Raw genomic sequence first — 23,992 nt, 5'->3', positions numbered from 1 at the left:
TTTTCAGCTAATTAAACCCAACATGAGAGTCATCCAAAGGTGATCGCTGATGTCCGTGGGTGTTGAGTGTCAGCTGCGGTTGTATACAGTTTAGTGTGGGCCGTTCATGATAGATTTTTATTCAGCGAAAGGATTTTCTTTGCTTAAATTGTCAGTTGTGTTTAGTGTAGTAGAAATATCACTAAACCAAGCTTTAAAGGATAGTTACTGTCACATATAGATGCATTCACTTTCTCTTCGCCACTTTGTAAGTTTCCCTTAATGCATTGCATTCCAGTCTTAAGACTGCCAAAAATTCAGTTTTTAAAAAGCTTAAAATGCTAATTTGTTGTCAATCCTTGAATACTGAAAATCCATTGTGCAGCATTTTTTTTAGAGGTCCCACTCAAAAATTCTAGGTCAGACATTATGATAGAAACTGGTACTAAAACTTTGGCCTTCATAGGAAAGGATGGCAGATAATAATAAGTAAGTAATAAGTAGAAAACCCTTATGGAAATAGTGCTGTTTGGTACAACACATAAGTGACTATGGCAGTGCTAAAACATATGTTTTAATTACATTTCTCTGAGAGTTTGGAAAAACTCTTTGAATTGTACGGATCATGAAATTACCAATTGTACACATTCTATTATGCATAACAAGCGCAACCAGTTAACTGTCCACTGATGTTCTCCTGTGAGAAAGCTGATTTAGAAAAACATGATAATTATGTTAACTGACTAAGAGCCAGAGGAAGCAATTAACAAACATGTCCACTGCTGATGATGCCCTGTGTTTACCACCTTTTCACCGCACTGGACACCCCAACATTTTTTGCAAGAATCTGGATCATATCTGGAGCACACATGGAGATTTATTGGTATGCTTTAAATCAGGAGCAATACTGAGTAGATATTCCCTCATATAGCATAGTGTTTCAAAAGGTACAAACAGTACCCTGCATATTGAATAATATATCCAAATATAATAACACATGCTGTATCTTGAAATATATGGACTCAGTATCTGGCTGGAGGATTATCCGATCTGTGTCATATCATCACTCTTTGTCCTTTAAGCAAAAAAAGTACTGAGCTGTCATCAGACATGTTACGTAAAATACAGCATCAGTTATATCAGGAAATGTATAAGCTCTATGTTCTGAGAGTATCAAAGTGGTCCCATTCTGAAGATCAGATATGCTTCACATAATGACATTCTACAACACTGTGGTCAGAATATATTCAGTATGAGTTATTGTCCTCCAACTGAAAACGTAACACACCTGTGTAAATGGGGTTGAGAAGTCCTGTATTGCTAGTTTACGCTGTGACGGTAGGAGTAGCATTTTCAAAAATTCCACTCTGAAATTTGGTTACAAAAATGTGTTTTCTGCCAACCCAAAAAAAATCTGAATCAAGCATTTTACACAGCCAGAAGATCAGTAAGAGAGCTGGGTAATAACATGTTCTATTGGACCCATTTCTGTGTAAACATCACTTTTGTGTGTCACCTAACCCCCAGCAGCAGTTTCAGGTATTAAAAATGACCAGATAAAAATAATTAATCTTGTTAATCATGGTTTTTTATTTGCTTTTGTAGCTCAGAAACAGGCATACATATTAGTTTCAGTCTGTTTAATAACAGTTTAAAACTCCCTACAGGAGCTTTAAAGCTGCTGTTGGTAGTCACAGAGTAAACATCTGTTCAGAGAGAGGGAGTTCGAATGTCAACACTATCCCCCCCAACACAGATTGCCGTGTGCGGTCATGATAGTGCTGGACTCGTAACCAATCGGAGGACGTAGAAGGGGTCGCCCCTTAACCAATCAGGACAGAGGATTGGAGATTAGCTATGATTGGTCCGTCATAACAGGAACGAGGGGAATAATAACATTGCTTGAAACAAAGGCATTGGAAAACGCAGAGATTTCGCAATCGTCTCAAATTACTTCACTTAGCGATGACCGATGGGCATTATGACCTTTTCTCCAAACCCAGCAGAAAATAAGTAATGTTTTTTACACCATTCCTACCAACAGCGACTTTAACTCTGTATTGACAGCTACAGAGGATTTCGGGGGTTTGCTAACATTTGCTGGAATAAGCTAATGATCATACAAGGTAAGGTAAGACTGTAGCGGTAATATCCCAGAGTGTATTAAACTCAGCAGGGGTGCATTTAATTGCATAGCATTTCTACTTTCTATAAAGTTGTATTCCATTCTGTTTAAAAAGTGCAGTGCTTCTTTAAGCATGATTATACTATAAAATACCCTTTAATGCTGACTATAAAAACATTCACAGTTTTATTTGCTATCAACAAATGAAATCACTGTTTAAAGAATGAAGAAAAAAAAAAAGAAAAGATCAGCACTTGGTGCTATAAAGATATCAGCAATCATATTGGCAAACAGTTTAAAAAAGCCTGGGAAAAGAGGCTCAAATAAACTGCAAGATAAGATGTGAGGTAGTTTGTTGACTTGTGGGGCGTTTTATCCTGAGAAGTGCAGCGGCAGCCCTCGCTACATCTTCATGGCCGGCTCATTAGACACTGCCCTGCCGAGGCTCTGCAACTTCATGCAAAGCACTCTTGCAAGAAAAGAGAAAAATATGGGCCATCCCATAATATTAGGTTTCATCCTCTGCTACGAGAGTTACACATACACACATGCTGCTATTTTATGAATGTAGTTTTAATTCATGAACTGGTGAAAGCCACTGCAATGCGGGGATTTATGTCGTTTATTTTTCCCAGTCAGGCAGACAGAAATGAGAGGAATGCTCAACAACAAAATCTCCTCTGTGACCTGTAAGGTTCTCTGTAAACATTCAATAAGCCTAACCAGCGAAGGAAAATGGAGCATTCAAGACAAATGACTGCACATCGCATGAAAGGAAATGACTTCTTACTGTGTTGGCATTATGGATGCAGTGTTTGAGAAGGAAAAGATGGTAGCAAGCATCAAAAACTCCAGCACACTTAACTGTGAAGTCTGCACAGTATCGCAGAATTTCTGTGTTGTTTTCCACTTTCTAGAGACATTCAGCTAATGAAGCCTCCTGCTGCAGCTTTCATTAGGGAACATTTCCATGTTTCCATGTTTTAGGGCGAACATTTACATGTTTTATCCACTCTAAATGAAAAGGTTCTTCATGGATACTCTTTAAGCTCCGACAGTTCCACTGGGACATCTCTCAGGCTGTAAATCTTTGATTTTCTTAGAAGTTAAAACTTCTGTGGGCTAATTAATGTGTTAAAATGTTGCAATCACCTTCCCTACCATGAGTTGGGGTGGAACTTGGGAATTTGTGCTTCAGTGTTTCCTCAGTTCTTTTTGGCCATTAATTCAGCTCATGATCAAGCACCTGAACACCAAGGATGCTGTTTGTTGTCAACACTTGGGCCACAAAAAAAGCTTCTTCTTTAACTGGTTTAGTCTAAATATAGCTCAAGGCAGACCACGGTATCCATGGCTAGTTTACGCTGCAATGTCACGTCCTAAAAACACCACGTTCTATATATATTTTAGAGTCAGTATGCTTAAATAATCCCCAAAGCACTTTCTCTATTGTCTTTTAAATTAAGTCAAACCAGGATTTCTAACATTTCCAAAACCTGAAGTAGATTGCTTGTTAATTGTCATTCTACCTGAGTGTAATTTGACTGGGATAAGGCCTAGGTCTTAATTTAAATCAATCCATTAAGCTACCATTCCCTCGACCCCACAAATTTGTTGTATTTGCACAAATGAGCTTCTCGTGGAGGTGTCTCCTGACAGACAACTTTTAAAAGTTAAGTTTGTAACCTAACTAAGGCTAACAATTAGGCTAAATATGATCCATTCTGCCTATGTCCTTCCTTCAGCTGGTGGAAATTGATTTATTTATGGTGACTTGGGACCGGCACTGATGTTTCTACCAAATCCTAGGAAAAGTGGTTTTGATCTTAAGCTGCTGAGTACTTCATTAAGTTCCTCAGCGAGCTGCCAACTTCAGCTGTTTGGTAGCTTTTAATGAGCTGTCAACGTTCTCAGACAGATTTGTTTTTAAATTAAGAGTCCGGTATTCACTTTTAGTTTAACGTAGGGTCTGCCTGCACTTTATTTTCAGATAAATAGCCTTATCAGCTGCTAAATGCTAGTTTAGTCTGTTATATATTTTAATTAGTTACAGTGGGTTTTTACAGTGTTTTTACTTAAAATCTTCATTGTAGAATCTCATGAGACGATTCAGAATCAGTTAGTTGTAAAGCAAAGAGCTTAAAATTCCTAAAAGCTCCTGGAAGCTGAACAGTCCTGACATGACTTCCTGCTAATGTGCTATGCTAGCTTTTTTCAAACTACACAGTATGTTATAACTTTTTGTAGAAAAATGGAGATTTAATAACTTTGAAGAACTTAAATGAACATTTTCTAGAGCTGTGTAACCAAATATAGAAATTAATAGTAAATCACATTCTCCTGCCAGTTCGTAAATGCTACAGATGCTACTGAGGAGGCTACAGCTAAGTATGTGTTAGCCTTGAATTTTAGCCCCAAATCCTCCCATCAGAGCTCCTTATAAAAGATAGTAGGGATGTAACGGTATACCGCAAATCTGTAAAAAAATCGATACAAATAAGGGTGGATTAAAATCGATTCAACATAATTTGTATCGGGGTATTATTTTTAAACAGTAGAAGGCGCTATCTGCATTATACTCTGCTTGTTCAACATCATTAAGTCTCTTTTGCTGCTCTCTCGTCACTTGCTGAGTGGAGGTGTTTTAAGTTTAAAGCATGTTTCGATGTGAATCAGCTGAGTGCACCCAGCAGAGACGCTCAGCTGGGGGCTGCAGCTGAGTGACAGGTCTCCGTGAGCGCTTATTTTTCCCTCCGCCGTCGTCGGACTGATTCTGACCCGGTTGCGCTCCCGGCTGACACATGACTGCGTTCACATGCTTGTTTTTCTGAGTAAGAACGAATAGACAGAAAACTGGACATTGTGAGTCCAAAATATGATCCTGTTCAGTTGTCCTGTTGCAGTAAATATATATATATATATATTGCAACTGTCCATATTATCTGAGAATTGAAGTAAAATAATTGTTATTTAATTTTTGAGTTCAATCCAGTTTTCTTGAAAATCGTTAGAGAATCCTGAGTGAATCATATCGTGAAACAAAAATTGGGATTCGAATCGAATCGTGGGTTGAGTGTTTTGTTACATCCCTAAATGATAGTGAACCCAAATTTCTACAAATGTGTCTGCGGTGTGTTGTGTAATTGAAAAAAAAAACAAGATATCTGTGCAGTAAACTCTAGGGTGAAGCTGTGTTTTTGTAGCTTCAAACCTATACCCTTTAAGTTCCCTTGAAGGAGCTAGCAGAGCACTGTTGGACTCTGTTATTTATTTACCCCAAAGGAACAAAGTTAGAGATGGACTAGTTGAAGATACTGATTGGTGTTGGCCTTTACTGCTAATGGAGCTTTATATGAAGAAATTCAAAGATAAACACAGTGACCACCCTCATCTGCTAGCTAGCTAGAAGGCCCTGTATTGGGGGGCTGGGGGAATACATAAAAAGTAAGCAAGTATTTAATTTGACACAATATTATCATTTTCTTCTTAAAATGCAACATAGTTTAACCTTTTGTTGTTACCTGGGATTTTAACAAATTAAAATTAGCTTTTTCTTTCAATTTTGGGACATTTTTTTTTTTCAAAATAGTGCAAGACATGCAAATAAAAACATCTGTTTGGGTTTCAAGGGAACTTGATGACCAAAGATCTATCTCACATCTCTACTCTTGGTGTAGGACTACGCATGGTTTATTAACTTGTCAGACAATGGCACACACACCAACACACACACTCACAAACTCCTAAATATGCACTCAGAAGCAGCCCTTGGATCCCAGCCAGCTCCTCAGCTTTCTGCTGCCCATCTCTGCCCGACCACGACTGATTATACTTGGCACTGCTTCTGTCCACGTAGAAGGTGATTGGATCTCTCGGTTATGAGATGCAATATCGGTGTCAGGATTGAATAGCTTGGATGGCTGTTGGAGAGGTGTGACTCCATATGGGACTCGATGCAGGGAAGCATGAAGACATGTTCTCTTGTTTGACAGGGCTAACCTTAATAACAACCTAGTGTAAAACAACGGCTTACAGAGCAGGAACGTGTGTGTCAGGGTAGATCCTGCAGGATTTTATAGCAGCATCGTTACTGCAGAGAAGTCTCTCTTGGTTTGGAGCTGGTTTTTGATGGATTCTTTTTTCCTCTATATTGCTCCCTGAAAAAGTATGAGGCTAACTGTAATTGGGAGAAATATTAGGAAGTGCTCACTCCGTTACCTTTGTCTTCATCTTAATTTAGTTACCTTTCAAGGAGAACCACCTTAGGGAAATAAAAATGTATGCTGTTAAAAAATGCTCTGCTGGTTTCCTGGAAAAAGGATCTTGTGGTGTCATCAATTTTTGAACTCTAGCACCTTTTTACAAACTTACCACGTTTTGATTTAAGTTGTCTATTTGTGATTTCAGACATTGCTTCCTTATTCATAAGTTACACACAAGTTACACACAAGCAATTTTTAAATAAGTTGTTATTCATTGCTAGATAATACAACTTATTTTCTGCCACTTCTCACTGAGGATGAATTAGAATTCTGCTCATGAAGAACTTAAAGGTGGCTCATTTATCATGTCATGCCCAGCAGAAATTTCCAAAACAAGCCGGGACTGATAGAAATCTGACCACCTGCCTCTGGCTGTTCAACGATCTTTAACAAAGTTTGCAAGAACAACCGTGCCTATCGATGAGTCTCGAGTGAGACTTCATGACACCAATACCAATTAGAGTGGAGCGGACTTTCACTTTAGTGGTGTTCAGACAGCAGTCTGCCCCATAAAGTCCCCATTACTCTCCTGTTTGCTTAGTCCCATTCAGTTCAATAACCAGAGCTCATTTTTGCACCGCCTCAGAGGATGACCTCTCTTTCATTAAGTTAGGTAGACTTTTTGAATCCAATTGTTGATATTTCAAAGTTTTATAGCTTTTGAATGCCTCAGTGTACAGAGTTTATTCCTGCTCTATCTCATATAGAACACTGCAGCAGCAGCAGCAGCAGCAATCAGCATGGTGGATGAGACTTGTTGCAAAGACATCGTGAAATGTCAGCCTCCCCTCATTCTGTTTGGTGTTGAGCTGTCAGTGCGTTTAAAGCACATCATCGCATCCTCAGATGTTAGGAGTGACAGTCGCCTACATCTACATGTAGACATTTGTTTGCATCTTGACACCATTTTACTTTTCTCAGATTTTCAATCACAGAAGAATTTAGCAAGCTTCATTGAAGTCTTTGCTGAACAAATGTCAGTCACTACATCATAAAATGTGCCCCGATTCAGTCAGCTCTCTACATTTTGACAGATGGAGTAAATGTGTTTCTGGTGTAGATTGTGTAGAAGAAGTGGACGAAGCCTCAAGTTTCTAAAGTGAGACCAGTTCAGAACATAGACTGTATATAAAATGGACGTCATCTCGCTCGGCTCGAAGTGAGGCTGCCACAAAAACTGCTCCCCCTTGTGGCTGGCTGCAGTATAGGTCAAAAACTGTCTCCCAATTCATTTGAATTTGGGCTGCGGTCAAACTTTAAAAAACAAATACACATCGTACGAATGTTTCTCACATCCGTATGCTGTGGTGATATGTAGTTATTATTTGACTGTTTTGTGTTCAAGGCCTCTTTTTTATGAAAAGTTTCTTTTTCGTTAGTTATGAGAAGTTAAAAAACGGGGTTTTACATCCGGGTTTACTTTGATTGGCAGCTGCTGTAGAGAGAAACTCCATAAGACCTCAGGACGCTATGCTGTAGGGCGGGGCTTGTTACTATGGAAACACACAAATTCCCTTCTTCGCTGACTCTGGCTGCAGAAAATTTACAAGATGTCAGCTTTCTGGAACAGGATATTTTGGCTTCAAAACTCTACAATGGGAAAAGGCGAGCTTATACAGTCTATGGTTCAGACATGCCTTAAACCTGCAGTCCTTCTAATGGCCAGCAGAGGGAGGTTTCACTGGCCATAAACTGTTATTGAAACCTGATGTACAACAAACTAACTTCTCTGGCATGGTCCATATATGTGTGGATATTTATGAATACCTATTTTATTCTCCACGTCTTGGCCTTATGTTCATATCTACACAGCTGTGGTTCACTGAAAATTGTTTTTTCAAAAACGCCTTCCAAGTCGGAGATTTTTAAAAACTCTGTTGTGTCTGTTTTCTCTTGGACAGCAAAAACAAAAGTTTCAGGAAATGCTGATGTCATTACATCACAAAGATGGCGAGCTACAGGTTAACCTCTGCTTGGTCCTGTTGGGTTTGATGCATGTTTACAAGAAAAGCTCGCTTTATTATATCACTCAACCAAGCTGCGGGCCAAATAGATATATCACACTCAATTGTTTTTCATTCACGATACCAAACACAGTTTAAAGAGCTGATTACAAGTGCTACTTGATTAATATGCAGTTTGTTTAACTATGGTGTTTGACAGGATGGACTGATTACATGTTACTGCCACCTACTGGCCTGGGTTTTGCACCCAACTGCTAATTTCAAGACTATTTTCTGTATGACGTAATGTTGTTTTTTTCACTTTTATTTTTGGGCCTTTTAATGCATTTAAAAACACAACACAACTTACTTTGTCTGTGAAAGTTCTCAGTCATCCAGGTCATGGTAATCCAAAGCTTAATCCATATAGCAACTCGACTGGTAGAAATTCTTGAAGACGTTTCACCTCTCCTCCGAAAGGCTTCTTCAGTTCTGACCAGACTGGGGAAGAGCTAGAAAATATAAGCCTCTAACAGTCGTGGGTGTGTCCAGGTAGTCACAATTTCTTTTTTCATTTTCACCTTGTTTCAAAATTGGCAAAAGTTGCCACAAGGGCTGCTTTTTTTGGCAAAATTATCATAGCCTTGCTCGCATGAAGCTTGGGAGAGAACCCCTAAATAAGCTAACTGTCAGGGCAGCCCAACATTTCTACTAATAGGTGCTATACAGCAGGTACTAGACCCACCAAAAAAGTTTACTCTTGGATGGTCTGTTATTCCTCCAGTAAGCTACACTGAGTCCAGATGTCCTCAATCTGCGTGAAAAATACTCTCAAACAACACCAACGATGTGGCTGAGGTGTAGAGTAATAAATGGATTCATTGCCTAACCATGAACACATTTTTTATTTTTGATACCAGGCTGTAAGCATGTTAAACATTGCTGTAAAGTTGGGTGTTTTATGGGGATTTACTCACTTTTGGAGCCAGCCCAAATTGGTCATCCGGAGAACTTTGCACTTCTACTTTGGCTTAATTTTTCAGTCAAGAGAGGTTACCATCTGTGTCAGACCCAGAGCTGAAGAGGAAAACTCTCTAAATGAGTCCCTTTTAAGACTAGTTCTGTGATATTATCTCACAAAAGTTACCCCTTCTGTCTTTAAAAAGTGTCACAAGGGGTGAATAGTGGGCCCACTGTCCCTACTTACCATAAAAGGGACCACATTGTTTGTACTAAGTGTTAGTTTTTAACATATCATCAATACCATGTATCTTAAAGACTACACTCAGGGGGTGAGACACTGGCGCTTCGACAGCAGCCCAGGATTGAGTGTTGTGGGATGAGCGTTGTGCTTCTGTCTCCGCAAGTTACTAATTAGTCCCATTTGCAGCACACGCCTGGGCAATAGCAGAGGGTGACTTTGACAAAGTACCCAGGCTGAAATACACTCTAAGCTCCACACTGCAATACTGCACCAGCGATTAAGTGGCAGAGGGCTAATGGTCAGGGGGGGGGGGGGGGGGGGGGGGTGTGTGTGACCCGGTGTTAGGTTGGTAGCATCCTTGCTCTTTTTCGCCTAACAAGTCTCTTTACTGTGCTTCTTAATCCCAAATTGAATCTACAAGGTGCCCTTGGGAGAAGTACTTAATCCTGAATAGCTCCACTAACTTACAAGCAATGCATAATGTTCGCAAAATACATAAGTCGCTGCTTCTAGAGGCGCTCAGCTAAGACAGTATTTTGTAATATATATTGATTGATAGCTTGTAGTTTAGTTTGAAGGTGAAGCTGAATTGGTAGCGCTGTCGAGGACTGCGTTCTAATTGATGGCAGGCTCAAGGAGGTTTGAACAGCTGCCTCCAGCTCCATACACCTTGGTGATATTGCGAGTCCTTTAGAGACAATTATCCGTGCACATTAGCACTGCTAAGCATGCATGCATGCTCGCGAAACCTCAATGGCTGGAATAACAAGAGAAGAATTTAGTTAGTAGGACATGCCAGGTGCCTGAATGAGAGGATTAATTACATTCTGGAGGGGGTATTTAAGATGTGACACGGCTTGCCTCTCAAAGCGACATGACGATGACATCAGAATATGACAGGTACCCGGGTGAGAGGAGGCTGGACGAGCTGGGGGTTTTCTCTTTTCAGTCAGAGAATTGAATGAAAGCAAAAAAGAAACAAAGGCCACGTCCACTCTCTTTGTAATCCTTGGCTGCTCTGAGGTCAAGAGGTGACTCCTTCTTTCGGTTCCCTGTGATCATCCTGTAATCAAGCCATCTTCTTAAACCTGTGCAAGCTTTTCTTCACCTTTCTTGTGCTGCTGTAGCCATGTGCCAGATTCTTGTTGTGGTGACGCCACTAAATCAAGAACATTACAGCTGAAGGCGAGATATAAATCTGGCTGCCAGGATGGGGGAGGCAATTTTTCAATTCTAATCACAAACACACACACCTGCATTGTGCACAGATGAACACACTTCCTCTGAGCAAAACATTAGGAATGAATGGAAATGGTGTTGTGTAACATGTTTGACCTAATGATGTGTTTTTGTAACACTTGTGCCTTTTGTGTTGTGCAGTCGTGTGGCTCTTTCACAGTCCCTGGATAAGTGTAGTGACCTGTGATTAGAGCATGATGCGTGAATGTCACTCCGTAATAAACTACCTGGACTGGAGGTTTTATTCCCTGTTTGTACGGCCTGTTTTTTTTTAACGTTATGGGATCTTTTTCCTTGTAAGTGGACCGCCTGAGGGTCCAGCAAATCACATCCTGCACCCTTCATGTTTAAGTGTTCATCACCTTCATCAGCACCTCTCATAGCTGCACGCAGAGCCAGAGGGTTCCTCACAAAGTCTGCACTTTTTATTTCCTCTTCCCAAGACAAATGTCAAGTATCTGGGCTTTAGCAGGGAGCGTGGCCCACCCGTCTGCCGCCAGTGGTGTGGAGACAGCTAGATAAATGCACGGCTACAATGCGTCTGGCTTGCACCGGAGGCAAGGAGTCACGGCGCAATGCGAGGCCATGCCGTGATAGCGACAGAAGGGTTTTAATCATCCCCTCTCCCCAGGAATGACACCAGCGCCGCACGGGGTAACAGAGATAGAGAGCGGGGGGGGCTGGCACCCAGCAGACAAACAACAGCCTTGCAACATCGCCGTGTGGATTAGCAGTGTCGCTCGGCGAGAAGTATGTGTGCTTCTGGCCAGGCGGGAGGAGAAACATGTCTGTTTTTTAAAGCGTGCTGGAATCAGGATTCATGGCATCATTAACCACAGCCAATATCTCTCAGGCTCCAACACACCAGGCTGATATTAAATAAGTACATCAATTGTGTGTGAAGCCTATCTATGGTTTAGAGGAAGCATTCATTTGTTTCACTGCTGGCTGCACAAACTTTACATCTTTTTTCTACTTTATCTCACCTTTAAGAGTCATCTGCCGCAGCTGTTATTATTATCCAACCATTATCCTGCTCCGCTTTACTTCCTGAATGTTTAAAGACGCTTCTTTCAAGTCCAGACATGCATGCTTTGTCCCCGTGGTGAAGCTGTATGGAGTGGGAAACAGAAAAGTTTGTTTCTGTTTGTGTCTCGCCAGCATTAAGGGAGCCTCGCTGGATTGAAGGTTTTGAAGTAACCTTTCAGATGCAACTCAGTAAACGGGGTTCACAGGTGTCACCGCAGCAGGCTCCTGAGCAGTGGTGGTGCTCTTTAATTGGCTACGAGGTTACACTGCTGAAGGAGCAACAGAGAAGTGATGAATGGGTGGAGGGAGGATGGATGTAAGGGAAGCAGATGGGTGAATATCAACAGCGCTGAGATAGATGCCTGATTCTGCTGCATTAAAACATTAAGCCTTGAAGAAAGAAAAAAAAAACAGATGACATGTTTTGACTTTGTCGTTGAGGCTTAACTGGAGAAGAGAAAGGCATCCGTGTTTTTTTTCCTCCAGCACTGTATGACAACGTCTCACTATTCATTATTTGATGCAGGACTGAAATGGCATGTTTTGTTGAGCAACAGGCAAAGATTATTGCTTTATTGACCACGTCATCCCACTGTAAGCCCACTGGCGGCATCTTTGGAGAACAGAAGCGGACAGCTCACTATAATTTAGCTAACCGAGCCCTTTAGTTAGAGAAGCCAATAACAGTTTTCTGCTGGAGGGACTGTAATGACATTAATAAAGGATGGCAGGGAGAGAAAATTAAACACTTAATGGAATTGTTTATTTTCAAGTACAGCCGCAGCGGCGGTCAAAAGGCATCTTCATTTCTCTCTTGAAGTCTTTTGACCCACTTTTCCTGATTTGTTTGTCCTTCCTGCTTTGTTCCTGGATTGAGCTTAATTGCAAGTACTATTTGAGTCTATGTGTGTGTCTGTGTGGGCTTGTCTACCTATCTTAGTGGGGACTTCATCGTCTTACACATTCACCAATGGGGGACTAGCCAGCTAGCCAACAGGTGACATTTATCAGGTCCACTCTGGTTGTCATGCTTCATATTTTTCATCTAAAATGATGTGAAAAAAAAAAGATCCCTGCTTTTTTTCTCCATTGAGCTTAAAGGAAAGTTTTTTATGTGTGTAAGCTTGTCTGTATGTGTGTGTGCAGGTGTTTCTTGCTAGCCAGCTAGCAGATTACTTTTTTAGGTCTCAGTCTTAGTCATGCTCACCCTAAAACAATGTCAACACCATTCTCGTGAATTTTTACAAGAACCAACTTCATCTTGGAGATTAGGTCTTGTGAGCGCTTGACTTGCAATGTCAGGAAATTATTTTCTCTGTGTAAAGCAAGCATGATGATCAGTTATACGTGCATCTTTTGCGATTACTGTTATTATTTTATTCAGACAGGGAACGCTTATGTAGGTGTTAACATTATTGCTAAGCCTTTTTCAGAGTATAATTCTGTATACATAGAGCTAGAATGAATGTACCTCCTATAGCAGTTTAGCAGAAATCTGTTGGGAGACGTGCATCCATAAACAAATTTAGAAATGATGCATAAAAGGTGCCTCATCTTTATTAACTTCCTCCCTCAAAATATATTCATTATTTGATTATCTCACAGTATTCAATTTTAAACTTTAAAAAAAAATGCACCCTCCTTCGCTCTTTTTTAATCTCTGTATGTGCAGTTTGTATACAGCTAAGAAACTTATGCAGCTCATCTCCCGTCGGTGCAGATAAGCTAATTAGTTATCACTTTAAGGCTAGGTTGTTACCTACTCACTACTAACCTGCTGACTCTACGTTATTGTCACACTAGCTGTTCACATCACCCAAGGCATGATGGGAGCTGTAGTAAACAATCTTCATTAATGATTGGTAAATTTCAAATTGTATTTTTTTGTATGGAATTTTATTTTTCACAGATCTCACATTTCAAATGATGTTACCCGTTATAAACCAGCCTATCCTAACAATACATTTATAGGACATGCACATAGACTGTATGGAATATGGACATAGTCTTAGTAATGTCATCCATTGGTTAGTAAAGAGGTGTTATGAAGTCCAAAGATGGAGGCCACCATATTGGGAATGCTGACTCCAACTTACTAACTAAGCCTTACAAACCACATCCTTACTTATGCATAACTCTTTGCCTTGATAATAAAAATAAAACTTTTAAAATAATCAAACTGAAGAAGTTACAGAAAATGTACTCATCACAGCTGTAATGAATAAAGAAATGAGCTACAGGGACGAAAGACATTTTTTGAACCAGGCAGTATACGTGCTGTAACAAACAACTTGATATGTAAGCTTAATCACCGTTTTAGGGTTGAACGGTACTGGTCTTTTAAATCAAATTTGGACAGGTATTTTAAAGTTATGTTTTTTGGACATTTTTGCATTTATTGATAGAAAAGCTCCAACTTTGAACGTCTGCCACGCCCACAATTGTTGACGTAGGGAAAAGCCTCAAACTGCATTTGCTCTTCAATGTGTCTACACTGGCTTCCTGTCTGTCAGAGAATAGACTTTAAAATCCTGCTGATGGTTTAGGCCCAAAACACATTGCTGATCTGCTATTACTTTATGAACCACCTCGACCTCTGAGGTCATCAGGTACTGGTCTGCTTTCAGTCCCAAGAGTCAGAACGAAACATGGTGAATCAGCGTTTAGTCATTATGCACCACATATCTGGAACACACTCCCTGTAAGCTGGAGGTCTGCTCCAACTCTCACCTCTTTTAAATCCAAGATCAAGACTTTTTTATTTGGCACTGCCTTCCTATCTTAGCTTATTTTAAATCACTTTAAATTAAAATTTTAACGTAATTTTTAATATATTTCTAATTTTCCTTTTCTTTTCTGTTTAATTATATGTGTTATTTTAATTGTGCTCTTTTATGCCTGTCTGAATGTTTCCAATGCTTTTAATGTTTTAATGTAAAGTACATTGAGTTGCCCTCGTGTATGAAATGCGCAATACAATTAAAGCTGCCTTGCCTTGCCTTCTACTATACGCAGGGCGTCGTATAACTTGATTGGAGAAAAATTCTAGGACTGGCTCCTTCATTTACCGACCCTGCAAATAACAAAAATGGGATATGTTACTCAAATTTCTGCAATTCCTGTTGAAATTAGACCATGACCGTGATATACTTTTTTGTAAGTCTTGACATGACAGCTATGCAAAAAAAAAAAAATCCATGCATGTTGGTCATTCCCAGTGGTGGGACTGAATTTCATGTCTGTAGGGGCGCTATAGAGCAAATTTTGAGAAACACCTGACAAAATATCAAAATTTCATCTGCTGAAGAGAGACAGGAAATGTGAGGAGTAGAGATTGGGTGAAAAAAAGCAGCATGTGTCGTGGTTGGGAGTCGAACCAGCAGCCTCTGTGATGAGGACTATAGCCTCTGTAACTCTAAAAAAAAAGCTGGATAGGTATTTTAAATACTAAAGAAGCTTTTTGTGAAAGCCTTGGAATTTTCATGAAACAGCATGAAAAGTAAACTCAGCTGCTCGATAACATGGTCAGTTTATTGACTCTAGAATCAAAACAACCTAAAATCATCAAGAACAAATAGTGTCAGCTTTAATGCTGAAGTCTATTTAATGAGAAAATCCTCCTTGGCAAAATCCACTGAAGTCCCAACAGAGACGTCCCAAAAACTTAAGAACTGTACAATCCCAGCAATAAGAAGGTCAGAAGCAAAAAGAAACGCAGGGAGAATAAAGAGGACCAAAAGAAGTGAACTCGCCGGTCCTGGTCCTTAGGTTCTACACAAAGACCAGCATTGACAGTCCTCCTGAAGGCTTTGTTACAGTCCTCCAAAACACAAAAAAAATATTTCCCTTTGTTCGTGGAGGAGGAAAGGAAACTATGAAAAAGAGCACAAAGACTCTCTTTTTCTTCTGGCCTCCTCTCCCCTCCAAACATGCTGCCCACAAACATTCTCCTTCTGCCTTTGTTCTCCTCAAGCCCCTCCTCTTACTGCACACCTGCCTCCCTGCCTGACAGAGCTCCATAAACAAAACACTACCCCACTAACTTCAGGGACAAGGAAAGAGAAAAGATTATGCTAACCCTGATTATCTATTTCCTATATGTGTCTCTTCCCTTGTCCTCTGGGCAATGTCACAATGTTTACATTGGCTGTATAATTGGAACTTTTAACATGTGCCTTCACAGGGTGTTCTTTATTTTTGGAGCCTGCCTCAAGTGGGCCTTTGAGAAACTGCAGTTTTTTGAACTTTCACATTTGCACTCCATTTTCTGAAAGTTGCTGCTTAGGCATGTATAGTGGAGAAATGAAGGGAATATGCCAAGTAAATTATGGAGCTAACAGCCAAGGGTTGATTTGGTGTTATAAAGTATCTGGATTGTATGTTATCATTTTTTTCTGAATGATAATAAGTCAAGGTACTATAGTAAGTTTTATCAGCATACTGTAATATTAAGCCCCAAATAATTTTGTGCAGTCAGGGTTAGGGGTGGGAATCAAAAACCAGATCCGACTTAGAACCAGTTCCAATTGATCAATTCGATTGGAATTGTGCACTTCAAATGTTATTGATTCTTTTTAAGGATTAATTTCCCAGCACATCACATCACGTTGCATTACGTAACAGACTCGGCGACGCAGAACTCCTTCAACCATGAGGAAACGAGACACGTCCGGACTCACGCGGCCGAAAATGAGGCACCGAGAGCGGGTAAAATACCTCTGCGATGACCCCCAGAGGAAAAGCGTTTTTCCTCTCCAAATTCAGAGTATTTCCCTCCAGGCTCCAGGGGTCACGCGGCCGAACACGGGGTCAACCTATTGTTCAGTATGTTCAAGTTGAATATGTTCATGTTCAGTCTTGTGCAGACATAATAAGACTGTGTAGAACTACTTATTTTCCCCTCAAAAAAATACTCAGGAATCGTCTTGATAAGCAGAATTTACGATGGTATTGACATTGATACAATCTTATCAATTCCCACCCCTCGTGAGGGTGATGGGAAGCAGTTGGCGATTTAGCCATCCAACAATGGGGACTATCACTAGCATGATTATTACTGTTTCTGATGTTTATAATCCTGAAACATACTATTCTTGCAGCTCTTGTTTGGACCTAAAGATAATAGCCAAACACTAAGCAAACCATTTTGAATTTAACATTATTGTACATATTCATTTTTGGGGTTATATCTTCTTAATGTAAGTTCCTTCACTTGCCTTCCAGCTCACATTGGGTCTCCACCAAGTGGATTGAATCAACTAGTTCTGGTGTTGATAAATGATCCACTATGTTCATTATTTAGCCACTTCCTTGGGTTAAAAGCAGTTTGGTTGTGCAAAATGAGGTGTTTTGTTTATGTATTCAAAGGCTTTTTCATTTAAAAAAAAACACTGCATGATGTGAATACAAACAAGGCTGACACGATGGGAACAAAACAGACAGTACATTGTCATGAGAGATTTTAATGCAGCTTTGGGTAAAAAATAACAGGCATGAATCTGCTTTTGCTCACTCACACCAGCCAGTAATATTTAGCAAACATTCTTGGAAATCCTAAATCTAAAAACAACACACTCCTCGTCAAGGGCACAGCTGATTGCGAATTCTGTAGCGGGCCTATTTTTCCTTTGTCGTGAAAGTGGGCCCCAATTACATGTCAAATTTCAGAGTAATTTAAAGGATTATGAGAAATTCTTCAGGTGCCGACTATAAGCAACAGCGTCCCTTTGATCTGCTTCATCAGGCTGTGAATGTGATAACGCAACCAAAAATGATTCATTTATTCAGGATCTGCGTGCTATGGCTGTGTGCCGTGTCTTAATGAGCAATCTTCTATTTTCTGTAGGAATCTTTAATAAGTGCCATTTAATGAAGGAAACACATTGTGTGGCAACTCATTAACTTTGAAAGCAACAGTGATTGCTTTTGAAGGATTAGGACACTTTTCTTTGCATTTTAAATGCATGGCGTTAATTTTTTCTGGAATGATCATCTTTGTAGTCAGGAGATAAAGAGGAGATTGGAAAAATGTCATTAATGAAAGATTTCTCTGCAAGCTTTTTAGTATTTTTTTGTGTGCGCCCCACATCTTGGCTCAACACTAGCTATTATAGACAGCAGCTCAGGTGCAAACAGCTAAACACCTGCAGACAAATGCCAGTCATTTGATGCCAGCGTTGTCACATCACTGATCCCTTCCTGATGTGGATCGATCATGACAAGGGGGCTGACAGATTATACCTCCCCTGGCGGTCAGAATGTCCCTTTGTATGTGCTCACTTTTCAGCAACGTCTTAACATAAACCTCATCATATGTCACTTCAGAACTATTCAGAGTGACAACACATCTCAGATTCAAATTGTTGATGTGCCAACAAACTACCGGCCATTATGGACATCTCTTTTTCAGCTTTACTTCATGTATTTAAAAGATTTTCCAGACTGAATTCATATTTTTAGACTACACATTTTGACATGAATAGATTCCTCCAGTACTTCAGTGTTCTTCTTGTCACCCAGCTTGGTTGTTGAAATAATTTTAGGGCATGAGGTATAATTTTGTTGTGCGGCTTTGTAAAAGCTTTTTTCATGCTTTTGTATTAATAGCCAACTCATGCGGTGAATTGTAGACATTTAAAGATCTGTGGAAAAGTGAAAATTTAACCACAAACCATCATCTTGAATAAGGGGGAACAAGATAAGAGACATCAACAGTAACAAAACATTCAGAAAACCAATTTCTTCCTGTCACTCTGGCTTGGAAAGTTGTGAACTTATTAAAAATAAAAGAGTGAGATTTGGATTTGTTTTTAAAAAATGGATTGAAATAAAACAGCAAGAACACTGGCCTACATCTTGCTATGTGAATGTAACTACTAGCTAGCTTAAACCTATGAGTAAAGGTTTGTCAAATATGGAGAAAGGTGGAAGAAGAGGACCCAAAAATGCAGATTAAGAAATAAATAATTTAATAACAAAACTTTCTTCCGAACAAAAACCCGGGAATCACGGAAACGGCTTGAACACAGAAACACGAGGACACAGGCACATGCAGCTGGGTCGACATACAATGATCTGACAAGAGACAGGGGAGACAGAGGAACTAAATACACAGAGTAATTACCACAGGTGTGGAGCACAGGACACAGGTGAAACTAATGAGGTTAATCAACAAGGAGGGAAACACAAGGGCAGAAAGTAACTAACCTGGAAACACAGGGGATTCAGAACTACAAAACAGAACACAAGACAAGACTAAGGAACACAATAAAGTACAAAAAGACACATGGTTCACAAAACACACAGGGGACACAAGGGATAGCTGATACCGAATAAACACAGAAGAAACCAAGGCATGAAACACATGGAAAAACTGAACTAAACATCAACTCAAGAGTAAAGAGTTCTTATTGGCTAATTAGCCCTTCGTTAGCCCACATCAGTGGCTAGTAATGATAGTAAAAGTAATGGATATAAATGTGAAACACTAAGTTGTGCGAAAGCTTCACTACATCTGCAGTAGTTAGCTTTGAACAGGAGGAGTAGACCCAAAGAAGAGGGCAGTTTGAGTAGTTAGCTAAAGTGACTGGTTACAATAGCTTAAAGTAGCATGGTTGAAAAATACTACAAGTGGGGAACACTTTTGAAATAGGCTAGTTAGCTTAAAGTTTTTAACGACTGCTTGTTAGCCGAAAGCTTGAAATTGAAAGCTTGAAGTATCCTATATAAATGGTGTATGCTTATAGTAACAGCACTGTTTTAAAGTCAGCCCAGGTAGCTTTAGGGTCTGAGTGACAGTGTGATGGTTTGGTGTATATGGTTGAAATAACTAGCCAAAATTAAAAGGTAGACAAAAAAAAAGGTTGGGCAATATGTTTAGATATGTTTCAAATAGTTAGCGATGAGGGTTAGCTTAGTATTACAATGAATTAGCAAAGAGACAACAGCTGAAATAGCTAGCTAAGATTGACAGGTTGGTTAAAATTGTCAGGAAGTAGTGAATTCATTTTTGTAAGAGCCTAGTTTGTTATTAGTTTTGATAATGGTTCAACTTTTTGTATAATTATGAATTTGTATATATCGGTATGTGTATGGTATATGTTTCTCTCATTAGAAGAGTTGCTATGTTCACTGTTTTTTGCTGTAAATAATCCATCAAATTTATGTTTTTTGTCTGTTTTTTTGTTGTTTTTTGTTGTTTTTTTCGTTCTGCTCTGTCTTTTGTTTTGTTTTATTTAATTTAATTTTTTATTTTATTGTATTGTCATTATTTGTGTCTTTATTTAAATGTTTGTAACAACGAATACATTTCAAATCATAAAAAAAAGATACTTGGCACATCCACAGGAGGAGGGTATTGATTGTAGCAACTGAATATTAACCAAACAAATATAACTATTCCTTTGACAACACAATTTATCTGCTATCAAAGTGAAAATAAAGACATGCATTCTTAAATGAAAAAATAAAGAAATAATGGTTCAACTTTTTAAAGTAGCAAAATAAACAGATGCTATTTATAGTTTTGTTTGGTTTAGCATCTTGAAAAAGATGCTGAGATGCTGTGGAAAATAATCAGTTCATATATTTAGAAGTTAGTTAATGGACAAATAGTACAAACAGTTTAATATTAATGAGAAATAAATAAATAAAAATCACTTAAGGATAGTTTTTTAGATTTAGAATATAATAGATCATTTAAAGAATGTTCAGTGTCAGCTCCAGGTGGTAGCTGTCAAACAACTGCAAACTTTTGGGTCAGTTTTTTACTGAAACATTTTTTTTTAGGCTGTATAAATTAATTAAACAAGAATGGAAACCACTGATGTGAAGCTTCCCTCTCTCTTCAGGTGTGATCAGAACAGCTCTCCCCGACATGGATCGAGAGACGAGGGACCAGTACGTGCTTGTCATCCAGGCCAAAGACATGGTCGGCCAGATGGGAGGCCTCTCAGGCACAACCTCTGTCACTGTCACGCTCACTGATGTCAACGACAACCCTCCTCGGTTCACCCACAGTAAGAATCTATTCCCACATGGTTTATTAAGCCCCTCATTCTCAATACATTCCATGTTCTAATGGCTACTTAGCAATCAGAGTGAAACCCTGGGCTCCTTGCTTCACATGCATGTTCTTTGTTCCAGATGAATGGGACTTTAAAGATCTGTAATTGCTGAAAAAACACTTGAACTTGGAGGACTAAATTATGGACACTTTGTACTGTACACAGTGAATGCAGTGGTTGGAAAAAGGCGGGAGGTTCTTCTACTTTTCAAATGAAATCAATGAAGTGTATTCAATTTATTACATTGTGTTACAGCACTTTTCTCTTAAGGTTCAGTAGACTGAAGTTCACGGAAAGTAGTTTGAATCTTGAAAGCGAATGCACTCATTAAGTCCTCCTCTTCATCAAATTTTATCTTATCACTTTTAAGGTTACTTGAAGACCCTTTCTCTCCATCTTTCTGAAGTCCCAAAGTTTTTATTTTCAATATATTGGACCTGTATGACCAAATTAAAAAGCAGCCTTCCTGCAAGGTGTGTACCTCCCCTGCTTTACTCTTCATCATAGCTGTGGGCTGCTTCGGCCTTGGATTCCAGGATCAATCAGGCTCCCTTTTTTTCTTGTTGTCAGCCTATTTCACGGGCTGCTAATGGGGTGTGGGCTGAGCTTTGGGATTCAAAGGCATGCAGTGCTTCTCATGATAATCCGAAGCGCCGGCAATCGGTTTACTGCTGATAGCCCAACCACTGTCCGCCTGGTGCACTCGTCACTGGACTGCTGTGGAGCGGAGTCAATTTGCCGGCCCCTGGGGGGAAAAAAGGTTCAAGTTTGCACAACAAGTCATCAATGGTGTTTTAACCCAGTGCTGTCAAGCTGGGAAGAAAGAGACTTTGGAGGAGTTTGGGTTTTTTTTTCTTTTTTTTTGTGCTCCTGCTGTCGCGCTCACAGGGTCATGGGTCAGAATCGATAGACCATTATGGAGCATCAGAGCTGATAGAGTCAGGAGCTATAGCTAGTCCTTGGAAGAAAGGAGCAGAAAGAAGCCAAGGTTAGTTGCATGAGAGGACAGGGGAGGAGGTGGAGGTGGAGGGATGGAAAAAGAGGAAGGTGCAAGGGGCAAAGCGGAGGGAGGAAAGCAATTCTTTGGTCTTTTAAAGAGCTGCTATTCCACGGCAAATTAAAAAGCCATTATAAAGATTACATGGCGGCAAACAATGTCAGGCAGATTAGCATTTAGACGGTGGCTGAGGGAGACACTATGAGGAACACAGAAAAGGTCTGGTAATGAGCTCTGCCATGGTGATTGGAGAGATTATGATTATGAATATGATTCCCTTCTTTATTCTTATAAGAGTACTTCAAATCCGTGGGGTCACACAAAAGCTCAGGGAACACAATGGGGACTTTTGGAGTAATAGAATATTCAAGTGGACATTTCATCCCGTGAAAGCTATCAAAGAGGGTCTAAGCCTGACTCTGGCTTTTTTTTTCAGCCATACTTTATCTCTTTTTGTTCCAAAGGATAACCCATCACATCCAGACGGTGTTATGGCAGCCCTGTGTTTTTCTGAATATTCCTCTAGCAGATATCTGGCAACTTCAGTTGCTGTTTTCCTTCTTAATTGCACATTTACTCTTCTCCGCTGCGGTAAAAAGTAGAAGCAGAGTGTTTTATTCCACTTGTGTCCCCACTGCTGCTGCTGCTGCCTGTCTCTGTTATGCAACATAAATGTATTGCCAGCCACACGGCGGAATCAAAGCCGAGGGAGGGGGGTTTACGAAAATCTGAGCTCCTTGAAGGTGAGTTGGTGGTGAAATAAGCACATCTATTACCAGCATCCACTTCCTCTTCCTTTTTCTATTTATTTTTTTCAGAGAGCTATCAGTACACGGTGCTGGAGTCTCTGCCAGTGCTGTCTGTGGTGGCCAGAATCAAAGCAGCTGATGCTGATATAGGCTCCAACGCAGAGATGGACTACAGGATCATGGAGGGAGACGGGCCTGGTATTTTCAACATAACGACGGATGAGGACACACAAGACGGGGTCATCATCCTCCTGAAGGTACTGCGCATTTAAACAGATGATTTCATTGTGCACACAGTAAGTTTGTGTCTGTAAATCTTCAGTCCAGGGGATTGTCTAGACCATCAGCTGGTTGGGCTTTGAAAATGGATTTAAGTGGTCGACTATTCTCACATGTTATTCCCGTTCCTGACTGTGAGTGCTCAAAACAGAAAGTCAGAAACAGCACAATCTAACATTAATACATTCTTTATTTTCCTCATGCTTGCCAGCTCTAACTGTGCAAGCTTCACTGCAAGTTCAACAATCACAGTGAGGTTGTTAGACTAATAAATCTCTGTCCTAAGAGTCCCTTTTACTATGCTCATACCATTATTTTAAGCAATACAAATCATAGTAGTAGATTTTAGAAATTAATGGCCGGCATATTGTGGCTTAATCTTACAAACAACAATAAATCTAGAAGCTTGAACCATCTAATCTGCTCTGGTCCCCGCCCAAACATTCTTCTCATCCTGGCTCTGCTTCTCCTGTCGATTTTCAAACAACCATCCACTTCTTTCTCTGCTTCTTCTATTTTCTTGGGTATGTTGGGGTGTATGCATGGTGGGAGTTTGAGAGCTAGCATAAAGGCGGCTGGTTCCAAGACTCTGGGGCTAACTGCTGGGCCGCCCCCAGGCGACTGGGGCTGAACTTGACAAAACACTGGTTGAAGGGAGACGCCCGCTTGATAACCCTGGTGGATCAGCTTGCTTTTGCTGCCCATCTATCCTTATGATAGAGTGTTGGGGGACATAGAGACTTAAAGACCCATCTATTTAGCCAAGCTCTTATGTTGGGTTTTATAACTTCATATAATTTCATAATTTCAATACCACTTTATATTTATCTTAATATTATATTGTTTTATTTTTTTGTAACTCCTCATTTTTTATAATTAACTACTAATACGTCTTGCTATTTTTAGTGCTTTTATTAATCTTAAACTTTTATCTTTCCCTGTTTTATTGTCTTAACTATTTATATTTTATATGTTATTTATTAACTATTCTCATTTGTTTATTATAAAAGAAATATTGAAATTGGTGTGCATTAGTCTCTACTTCTACATCATCATATTTTGTGTTTTTATTCTTTTTTTTAATTACTGTAGAGCACTTTGAATAGGATAAGGTAGGCACT

General features: G+C 39.7%; 1 protein-coding gene across 1 annotated transcript in view; it reads left to right on the top strand.

Annotated features, from left to right (window-relative positions):
* The window catches only part of cdh7a (cadherin 7a), a 169,601-nt gene that overhangs the window by 85,777 nt on the left and 59,832 nt on the right, over positions 1–23,992 (top strand). The window contains exons 5-6 of the mRNA XM_034707053.1: positions 20,631–20,798; positions 22,662–22,849. Of these exons, the coding sequence (XP_034562944.1) occupies positions 20,631–20,798; positions 22,662–22,849 (356 nt within the window). The remainder of the gene's footprint in view (positions 1–20,630; positions 20,799–22,661; positions 22,850–23,992) is intronic.

Source organism: Notolabrus celidotus, chromosome 17 (genome assembly GCF_009762535.1).
Source record: "Notolabrus celidotus isolate fNotCel1 chromosome 17, fNotCel1.pri, whole genome shotgun sequence".
Classification (NCBI taxonomy): Eukaryota; Metazoa; Chordata; class Actinopteri; order Labriformes; family Labridae; genus Notolabrus; species Notolabrus celidotus.
This window is presented reverse-complemented; position numbering and strand designations above follow the sequence as displayed.